Source organism: Penaeus monodon, chromosome 43, assembly GCF_015228065.2.
Source record: "Penaeus monodon isolate SGIC_2016 chromosome 43, NSTDA_Pmon_1, whole genome shotgun sequence".
In the NCBI taxonomy this organism is placed as follows: domain Eukaryota; kingdom Metazoa; phylum Arthropoda; class Malacostraca; order Decapoda; family Penaeidae; genus Penaeus; species Penaeus monodon.
Genome location: NC_051428.1, coordinates 24,753,210 through 24,764,361, shown reverse-complemented (window position 1 = coordinate 24,764,361; position 11,152 = coordinate 24,753,210). Strand labels below are relative to the sequence as shown.

The following is an 11,152-nucleotide window of genomic DNA, read 5'->3' as shown; positions in this document are numbered from 1 at the left end:
TTTATATACACTGTGGATTTTTGGGGGTTTGTCCGAGGATCTTGTACTAAAGTAAGACATTTATTAATTTTATTTATCTGTGTTTCTTTAACCTTTCATGCATGAGAGAGAGAGAGAGAGAGAGAGAGAGAGAGAGAGAGAGAGAGAGAGAGAGAGAGAGAGAGAGAGAGAGAGAGAGAGAGAGAGAGAGAGAGAGAGAGAGAAAGGGAAAGGGGGGGGGATAATCTTGTTACCAGACAGAACCTTTGATTGATTTTTAAAAAAATGTTAATATTATTGTTATTATTATTATTTTTTTTTTTAAAGAAAACTCTGATGTTGACTGGCATTGCCCATTTATTTTGCTGTGTTACTACCTTTTTTTTTTCTCTATAATTATAATATAAACAGTCCTCTGCGTATTTTGGGCCAAATTAAATCAACATTATCATTATATTACCATTTTAATAACAACATTGAAATGTAAATAACATTAGCCGACATATGTAATATTCTACAGATTGAAAAAAGAAAAGAAATCATCCTTTCAGGTTCAAACAATAATTGCAAAATGTGTGTACCCCGCCAGCGTATACCTTCGCAGTAAAAATAAAACTTATATTTGATTTTCCCTGCTTAGTCTTTCAGTAGCCTGAGAGTTGAGACTTGATAATAGCCTTAAAATAAGCTCAAGAATCTGGGCATATTGATAGCTATAGCCATAAGTGTCTCCTCCTGACATTCTTCCCGATACTTCACCACGTTCCCATGTTTCACTATTTCATTCTCTGGATTCTTCCCCAACTTCTACAACTATCGTTTTTTTCTGTATTACCCTTTGATTGTTTCATAATGACTCTTTTGCAGTTTTTCCCATACAGTGTTACCTTCCCTTCCTCAAACACATACTCTCCATTTGATCTGATCACCCTATACCTCTAACCACATCCCCATTTACAAATTTCCTATTGTATTCCATTTGGTCCCCATTATACCCTTTTCACCACCATCCTGTCCTACAGCATTCTACAGTCTTTGGCATCTAATAAATCTTATCTTATCATTCACTCATCCCACTCTTTTTGTCACAATACTTTACCATAGTGCTATATAACCTTTGATGTCTAGCACATTTATCACTTCTAACCATTAACCATTATAATGCTAAATTACATGTGAAATTCAATCTAAGAGCTACAACATATGCTATATATTTCTTCTTTTCTCATTTAAATTTTGAAAAAAAGAGAACACCTGCTCAGATTGGATATGTCATTTTTATGTATGCAGGTGAGATGTGATGGCCTACCAGGCTATTAGAAGTGATCAAGATGTCTGGTCAATTTATAACTGTTATTTTGTTTTTTCTTTTGATAATACATTTGTCATAGGGAGGAAGAGAGGGAATCGAATCACCTTAGTATATTCCTTGATCTTTCACGAGCTAGCCACATGATGGTGATAAATAATGTAAATTAATGACTTCTGGCAGTATTATTGCTTTGGAGAAATTTTGTAGAAAAACGGAAACATTCTGGCTAATGGTGACAGAATCCCTGTCCATATGACTGCAATAAAATTCTTGAAGTTGTATAAAAAACTAAATTAGATAAAAATGCTTCCCAAATGTCTCGTTCTAAAAGTAGTTGTGACATGTAGGAAAATTGAGTATTTAAGATTACTGCTTTTCTTTAAAACTTCTGTTTGCTTTAGTGAGAGAGGAAAGGAAGGGGGGGGGGGAGATAAGCAGTCCAGGCCAAGAGAGGATGTAGGAAAATTTTTGGCTGGTAGGTTTAAAGGTAATCAACCAGTGACCAATCATTTCTATTTCTGTTTTTAAGGTCCATTTACATGATCATACATATATATATTTAACATGAGCATGAGAACTGATCGTATTTCCTCAAATGTGTTGGGTCAACATATTGTACAGATGTCTAGTCATGCTTTACTTTTGTGGGTGGAACCTGCTTGTCCACACACGAGGTATGATGGTCTGAATATGTATGTTTCAATTGGCATTCAAATCTCAGACCACAGTGTTAGAATTCAATTTTTTTTTTTTTAAGATTATTATTATTATTATTATTATTTTTTTTTACCATGTAGTTATGTATTCCTGATTTTAATTACTCGTATTTATTTAGTCTAAATCATTCATGGAAGCTATCATTTGCATACTGTATGTATTTAAGCATTATACAAATAACTTATATCATGATTTGTTGATCAAGTTATCTTCTTTACCGGTTAGCCACACAGCACCAAAAAATAAATTGCTGTTTCTCATACATGTAAGATTATATGTATATGATATGTATAAGTGACAGTCTGTGGTTAACAGTAATTTTTTTCCAAGTTTTGTGTGTCTCATCACTCAAAGATTAAGTTACCTTATTCTATTAGATAACTAGCATTTTCAATGTGGCCAAAAAATCTATAAAAATAGCATATCCAATCTGAGCAGGTGTCCTCTTTTTTTTCAAATTTTAAATGAGAAAAGAAGAAATATATAGTATATGTTGTAGCTCTTAGATTGAATTTCACATGTAATTTAGCATTATAATGGTTAATGTTAGAAGTGATAAATGTGCTAGACATCAAAGGTTATATATAGCACTATGGTAAAGTATTGTGACGAAAAGAGTGGATATGAGTGAATGATTAGGATAAGGTGTGTTAGATGCCAAAAGTTGAAGAACAGGACAGGATGGTAGTGAAAAGGGTATAATGGGGAGCAAATGGAATACAATAGGGAATTTGTAAATGGGGGGGATGTGGTTAAAAGGATAGGGTGATCAGATCAAATGGAGAGTATGTGTTTGAGGAAGGGAAGGTAACACTGTATGCGGAAAACTGCAAAAGAGCCATTAAGAAACAATCAAAGGGTAATACAGAAAAAACGATAGTTGTAGAAGTTGTAGAAGAATCCAGAGAATGAAATGGGGGAATATGGGAAAATGGTGAAGTATCGGGAAGAATGTCAGGAGGAGAGGGGTCCGGAGAAGGACATTGTTGAGGTATAAGGGAGTCAAGTGAGCATCTAAGTGGAGGGGGGGTAAGGATAATGAGGAAGGAAGAGGATGGGGTGTCTTTTGGTTGAGTGGGAGGAAGAGGGGTAGGTAGAACTTGAGGAGGAGGGGGATGGGTATTAGCAAATACTTTGAATGTAGAGCAAATAGGAATAGAGGGGTGGATGAGGGACTGAACTGTTCTCATGTTTATGAACTTTTGGATGTCTTCAAGAGGGGGGAGGGACTGCAAAACAAAAGGTTTCCTTATATAGAGAATTTGCAATAGATGTCTGAGGAGTAGAGGGAGAGGTGGGCGTAGGAGAAGATGAAGTGGAACGTTTAGATTGTCTGGTAGGACAGGTAGAGTAAGAAGGAAGAGGGGAAGGCACCAGGGAAGTGGGAGAGATTGGAGTATCTGGATTTAGACAGGAAAAGGAATTTGACTGGGGGAGAGAGGGAGTAGTGATAGGATGGTTTGGAGTAGAAGGAAGAGATACTAAGACTTCTTGAGAAGATCAGAGTGAAGTACAGCTTTAGAATAGGTAGGAAGAGAAAAACCTCTTCGGTGTGCTTCCTGTCTAGCCTCAAATCTGAATCTGAGAACTGCTACCTCAGATTCAAGCTTCTAGGCAGGGCAGCTTCTATAAAATACATTATAGGAGCCACCACAATTGGCATGTGCGTGACTGAGCAGAGCAATTTAAACTGTCATGACCGGGTTGGGTACACAGAGGACAGCAGGCTGTGGAGCAACGGTGTTTGGCTGGATGGCCACAACACCAACATTTCTGACATTGACGGGGAAGAGGTCAACATGGTCGGACAGGGAAGAACACTCCACCAATATAAACTCCATGGGGGTAGTCATGTCTAATCATGGTAATATTAGTGTTGGTCTCTGGGAGGAATAGTGCAGCACTGGACTGCCACTGCATTATAGTCGATGAGGCAGGCGAGCAAGTTGTTTTCACAGTCTGACCAGTTCTTTTTGTAGACAGGACAATCAGTTGGAGAGATGGAAACAGTTCTGGACAAGTATTAAGTAGGGAGTGTGGTTGGGCAGGAATAGATTTGCCAGTGAGGGTAGATAGTGCATGAGCTTGGGGCTCAGATGTAACGGTGACAAGGTGTGAACGATCAAAATGACTCTGAAAGGAAACTTTGCCTACCTGTTTTTGGAGACATTGTTGGAGACATTGTTGGAAGAGAAGGGCATTATCAGAGTATGGGGCTGTAGTGGGAATCACAAAGAACTGATTCTACTGGGCTGGGACAAGTTTGTAAAGGTGGAAGCAGTAGAAGGGCAAGAGCAGAAGGAAAATGGGGTGGTATGGTGAGAGGAGAACAGTAAGGATAAATAGTAGTAATAAGGTGGGTGGGGGAAGACAACAAAGTAGACTGTACAGTAGAAGATGGAGCGGAAGATGTTGAGAGAGAGGAAGGGGTGTATTCTGAAGGTTGATTAATGACCTGGGTGGATGATTTGGAATGGACAGAATTGATTGCAGACATTGAGGAGGGGGCATTAGTATCAGTCGGAGCCATGGTTAAAGGAGAGGCAAAGGAAGGGAAACAAACGAAATCAGATTTAGATAGGCTAGTTGATGAAGGCCCCAGCCTTAATGCCCCTAATAAGGGTAAAACATTTTCATTATTGGCCATGGTGAGCCTGAAATAAATGAGGAGAGGAAATGGTCTTACCCCTCACGTTTCCCATGAGGGGTAAGTGAATACCATACCATGGCTCCTGGAGGCCGTTTAAACTGACACAAAGCCAGCCGTTCATCCTTTCAGCACGGCTCTCACATCTTAGGAAGTGGACAGAAGGGGATAAAAAAAGAAAGGAAAGAGAGAGAATAAAGGACCACAAAAATTAGTTGTGATGAGGGCTGAGGTCCAAGGCAGGGCTGATCCCCTACATAGGGCTTCAGTCTCCATCTCCTAAGCCCCCCCCCCCCCCACGACAACATCAAGCAAGGGATTAGGGGAGTTGGCATTGTAAGCACCAAAAGATTATTGCATAAAAAAAAAAAGTGTATGGGCCTTCCTTACTCATATTTTTATTTTAACTCCTTGCTAAATATGTAGTATCTAGAAGGACTTAGTAATAAGATGATAATCTCTAGATTTTAACATTTTATTACAAAACGGGGTTGATGTGGGTAATTACAAAATGTTCACTGGCATTACAAGAAACATTTAACATAAATATTCCTTTTCATCTTTTATTCATTGGTAAGAAATTACATGGTTTTCATCAACACAAATACAAAAAAATTTCAGAAATAACTCTGTTCTCATCTGAATATAACAAAGCTCTGAATTCCCAGACTCCTAACAGTTACTTCAATAAAAATCTGAGTTGCAATGCACGGAAAGCTTTATCAACTTAGCAGTCTGGTCGATTCAAAAGTCAAAAACAAAACTGGATCTACATTTTATGCTGAATCTGGCTTGCTAGGCTTCAGTACAGAAGGGAATAACCTTTTAAAATTATTCACTGTTTCTGAATTAATGGACAATGAATAAATCAAAACTACTTTCCATTTCTGCCCTGAATATATGTAATAGAAAAAAAAAAAAAGGGAAAATCTTCCATTCAAGTTATCATAACATAAGAAAAAGAATTAATACAGACTTGGATGCAAAATATAAACTTTCATACAACTTAATTTTTCTATAATTCAATAAAAACTCTTGTATGGGTTTCCTCCTGCCTACATACTCGTTCCATCTGGCTGCGTATTTTGAATCAAGGTTATGTTGTCCCCTTTCAACAAGATGCGACCTATAGGAGGAATTAAAAGAAAGATAATTAACAAACACTGTAGTAGTATAAGGCAGATGTTTTTCTACACAAGCTCTATGACCATTTCAATCTAGTTTCTTGGCTTTTACATAAAAAGATAATCAATATAATGTACCATTATGGCCATTATTTCAAATGTTTTGTTTCATCACGAGATAAATCAAAGCTCTTTAAGAAGTAAACCCTTGAACTTATTTTCATAGAAGTGTGTGCTTTCTCTAAACTATGGATTCTATGACAGTGTCTTTATCAGGTTCACATAAGCTGGTGTATTATCAATATGTTATCACACACATCATCAAATTTTATCAAGCACATCAACTTCCGAACTAGATTCTTGTATGTGACAACCGACACCCCAATTCCCTACCCACTGCAAACCCCATCCCCCCACCTCCCCACCTATCACTATGACCCTTGTTCTCCCCACCACTGCTTCCCCCTTCTTCCTATTACCCACTTATCACTACTGTCCCCTTCTCTCCATTCCTCATTTGCCACTACAAACCCCTCTTTCCTTCATCCCACTCACCACTCCCTGTTGCCCCCCCCTACCCACCCCTATTACCTGCTCTACCTGCTCACTCACCCCTGCCAACCCTCCTCCCCACTGTTCACCCATCACTGCCAACCCTGCTCCCCCTTACATACCACTACTGACACCTCCCTTTCTCCCCAATGTCCTCCTTTCACTGGCACACAGTTCCTCTTCCCTCTACCCTCCATCCAGTGCCACCCCCAATTCTGCTTATTACCCACCCGTTACTGGCACTCCCCTTTCCCAACCCACCATCCTCCTCCTCCTCCTCCCCATGGCCCACTGCCAACCTAATTCCCATTCTCCTCCCCATTCCCCAGCCACACTCGCAATTGCCGCTCCGCTCTCCCCGCCCCCCGAAACTTACCAATGGCTTTTCTGGTGCCCTTCTTCATGTGCACTTCCTCAGACTGGTCCAGCATCACGTTCATGTACTCGTCGAAGCCAATGATATGGCCTTCGATGCGGAGATTCTGGTTCTCGTAGAGCCAGATCTGCACTCTGGCGCGTGACTGGAGGAATCTGAAGATAAGGTTCTGGGGGGGAGACAGTTAAGGAAAGTGCGAAGACGAGGATGCTCTTGGTCGTTGGGAAATTTGTGAATTCTTTCCCCATATCTGAGGTCATATTCTTATCCCCATTATTAATTGCTCTTTGTTTCATCTGTACATTCTTTGTCTGCTGGAAAGGTATATGCTGGATGTTTTATGTAGTGGGAAATATAAGTACTTTTGAACGGGGGAGGAAGTGAGATGTTGGAAGAATGTGTGAATTACATAACTGTTAATAATTACCATAAATCCACAAACAAGGAGGATGTACAGGGAATGCACAAATGAATGTAAAGGAAAGATGTGGAAGAATGGATGAATCATTATAAATGTTATGAAGAGAAGACACTCGAGGAAATATTGATAAGAGTAAGAAAAACTGAAAAGATGAATCTGGATAACAGAAGGAATATTCTTTAAACTTAACCCATTGCCGACAGGTGGCATGTACACACATGCCATGGCATGGCGGAACCATCTGCCGGGGGCACGTACGCACAAGCCATAGAGTATGCATGGACATGCCACGAGTTTTTTTTGTTACAATCACGGCAAAAGATTATTTTTTTGCCAGTGAAAGTGTGATTAAGTCGGTTTTAACACTTTCTCATTTTTACCATGCAAAAAAAAAAAAAAAAAAAAAAAAAAAAAAAAAAAAAAAAAAAAGCAACAAACCGACAATTTTAACTCCATGATGCCACACACTGCTTTATTTTATTCGGACTATAGACCGAATAATGATCAACTATGGAGTCTATATAACAACAAAAATACCCTTCAGTCTCGATTTATCAGGAAGTTTGGCAAGTAGAGACTGTAAAAAATAATGAAAATTGAAAATACAACATATCTTCATAGTATTACAAAGAAACGGCATGGGATGCTGGTATTTGGCATGAGTGGTCGCGCATGCTAGGGCGACGATATAAGCCCCAGGCAGCGAGGCCCCGGCCTCTATGAATGCTACCCGTCAATTATGGGTTAAATGAGATGCAAATAAAATAAATAAACAAAACAGCCTATCTAAAGGATGAAGAAAAAATGTATGAGCTTGTTGGTCTCTACTTAAACATTTCAAATGAGTTTGTGAGCCCCTCCACATATAACATATTTGTCAATTATTTCCACTATTGTACAAAATATACTTTTTAAGGCCTGTGCTCTCAAAACGGTAAGCCAAACCCATATTGTGAGATAGACTACACCTGTTTTTGGCTAAAGAACCTACTTATGTGGTAATTTATCCTTTACTTTTGTGACAGCATTTGATACTTCGTCGAGTGTGGCAATACCAAATGTCAGATCCTGCAAATGCTCTTATGAATCATTTCAACAGAGACAATTTTGCCTAAAACTTTTATAATATAGATCTTCAAGTAATAACAAATATATAAAGGACAAATTATGTTACTTCTTTATTTCATACAGCCATTCAACCTATTTTTTATTTCAATTATTCAGCCGCATATGTGAATCTTGTTATTTTCCATCATAAATAACTGGTTCGGGAAATAAGTGAAAGCGCTGAACATTGTCTACGAAGTGACCAAACCCCTTTGAGGCTAAATCCCTATTACTCCAGCCAAAAACCTTGGGAGCATACCTGGAAACCTCAAAACACTCATAACACATGAAATAATTTGCACAGGAAAAGAATAAAGCCAGAATTAAAAAGAAAGAAAGAAACGTCCAGACAAAGTGCCACCTGGAGCGTAAGTCCACAGTAATTGGGTAAGGATCTGGCAGCAGAGCCCCTGATAGGGAAATACAGAGAGAGGGTAGGGGACTGGGGGCAAATCCTTCAGGTTAGGAAGGTTTTTTGATGCATACAGCAATGTTTACGATCCCCAAGCGTGGCTGGAATAATAGGGATGTGATCATTTAGTAAACACTAATCTCCTACTTATGTCATTTATAATGGAAAACAGGAGATTCATGTATATTACATCATGAACAACTGAAAAGGGGTAATATTGCAAGGTGGAATGGCTACGTGGTACTAAGGACCGTCTTTGCATTGTCCCCATTCCTCCAGCCTGAACTTAAACCTGATCTACATCATTACCTAGCCCCAGAGCGCAGGAAGTCAATATAATAACATCTCACATCCAACTACGTCCATAACTTTACACCTTCGTAATACACGTTTTACGACGTTGTTTTCATCAGAGAAATGTGGTCGTGGACTAACCCCAGAGAACAGAGCAAATCTACCCACTTGCTCTTTTTACACCTCAGATCTAAATTCCTAATCTGGTGATTTTTTTTTGTTTCACACAGCCATCCAATCGACCAATTATCATTCCTTCTTTCAATTATCCACGCAGTAATATGCATGAATCTCGTCGTTTTCCGTCGCAGTGATATAAATAAGCATACTGGTAACGTTAGTGAAGGGACCTTACCCCCTATTCTATTACACCTTTTACTCCTATTCCTGGGAAATCCACCGACACTGCCGTACGAACCCAAATCCTTCCTAACCCGAGGGCCTCATCCCCCAGACCCCCGTCCGATCGGCGTACTTCCCTGTCTGGGGCCCTGCCGTTGGACCCCCACCCAATACTGTGGACTCACAGCCAGCACGGCATATGTGCTGCGACCTATTTCCTTAACCTTCGACATTTTTTTGCCGGCACAGATTGTTTCGTTATATTTGTGAGTGTATTTCTGAGTGCCATAACACTTCCTGGAAATGAATACCAAAGAATTATGTGTTGCAAATTTTTATTTTATTTCATTTTATTACCAAGGCAATACCATAGATGAAAAGTGTCTCGTTTTCAGCCAAACTATCCAATTAAAGGCAAAAATTTCTACCTTGCACTGCATGGCTATGGAAAACTAAAACTCTACCCCTACTCCAAATAAGAACAAATATCAAAATGATAATATTAATGCTACAGATATGCAAATCACCTCGACCCACGTGTATGACTAGAATGGGTTTCAAAACAAAGACAAAAATACCTCTAATAACCATTAAAAAAAATTATCAAACACACAAGACCAAATTCCACAACACCCTTCACAAATTAAACAAAAATAAAGAGAAAAAATCAACAAAAAATTACTAATAATTCCATAATAAAATCCCCCAAACACGAAAGAAAAAATAATTGACTTAAAAATAAACAGCACGATATTTCCCTTCTCCTCGAGCCTTTCACCAAAAGGATACGATGGGCAGGACCATCACCTTCTGCACCTTGGACTTCGGGGCGTAAGACATCCCGGCGGAGGCTCTTAAGGGGTTATTTTCCCTCTTGAAATATTAAAAAAATTGAGCGAGAGGCAGAGAGACGCTTCTCGAGGCGGATGGAAACGTTGTAAACACGAGTCGGCCGGGAAGCTCGACGCTGATTGGTCGGTGGTGCCGGGAAAGCGCGACGATGATTGGTCGGTGTGCCGGACTCGACGCTGATTGGTCCGTTCGGTGACATTGGACGAATGACTCGTGAGATGCGCAAGGAAAGGGTTTTTATTTTATTATTATTGTTATTATTATTATTATTACTATTACTATTATTATAAATACTGTTATTTTTATCAGCATTATAATTATGAATATTATCATCTGTGAGATCATTATTATTATAACTATTTTTATTATCAGTACTACCACGAATACTACTAATATTATCATTATTATCATTATCAATATTATTATTATTATTATTATCATCATCATTAATATAATCATTAATATAACCATTATTATTACCATTATTATTATTATTTTCATTATTATTATCATTATTATTATTATTATTATTATTATTATTATTATTATTATTATCATATGCATATATTTGACATAGTACAGTATTTAGTGACTATTGCAATTGTACATGGTACAATTATTACATAGTAAATTTAGGAGGTCGATGAGGTTGAGGTCGATGCAACCTACATCGACCTCAAGAAAGCGTTTGACTCGGTGCATCGGGAATCGCTATGGGAGATTCTGAGACTCGGGGGAATTCCGACACAGATTATTGGCCTAATAGCAAACCTTTATACTGGTACTGAAAGTGCTGTAAAGTGTGACGGGGGTCTGACGAACTACTTCCCTGTTAATTCAGGGGTGAGGCAAGGATGTGTCCTTGCACCAACACTTTTCAACACCTGCAAGGACTGGATAATGGGCAGAGCTACTAGCCAAAGTCAGTGTGGAGCAACACTAGGCAATATCAAGGTCTCAGATCCTGACTTTGCCGCCGATGTTGCCATCCTATCTGAGTCCTTGGAGTCACTGGTG

At 38.9% G+C, this 11,152-nt stretch overlaps 1 protein-coding gene across 1 annotated transcript; it reads right to left on the bottom strand.

Moving 5' to 3' along the window:
• Positions 1–5,116: 5,116 nt before the first annotated feature.
• LOC119568212 (probable small nuclear ribonucleoprotein E) lies at positions 5,117–10,255 on the bottom strand. The gene is made up of 3 exons (XM_037916643.1): positions 10,073–10,255; positions 6,708–6,876; positions 5,117–5,781 (listed from the first exon to the last, which is right to left on the bottom strand). The coding sequence occupies exons 1-3, from the start codon at positions 10,121–10,123 to the stop codon at positions 5,711–5,713; spliced, it is 291 nt and encodes a 96-aa protein (XP_037772571.1). The 5' UTR covers positions 10,124–10,255; the 3' UTR covers positions 5,117–5,710.
• Between the last annotated feature and the right edge of the window lie 897 nt (positions 10,256–11,152).

Coding starts and splice junctions, on each gene's coding strand:
- LOC119568212 (XM_037916643.1), bottom strand. CDS start 10,123: ATGTCTTACGCCCCGAAGTCCAAGGTGCAGAAGGTGATGGTCCTGCCC. Junction 6,877..10,072: donor AGGTGATGGTCCTGCCCATC/GTATCCTTTTGG, acceptor TCTCCCCCCCAG/AACCTTATCTTCAGATTCCT. Junction 5,782..6,707: donor GGGCACCAGAAAAGCCATTG/GTAAGTTTCGGG, acceptor TTCCTCCTATAG/GTCGCATCTTGTTGAAAGGG.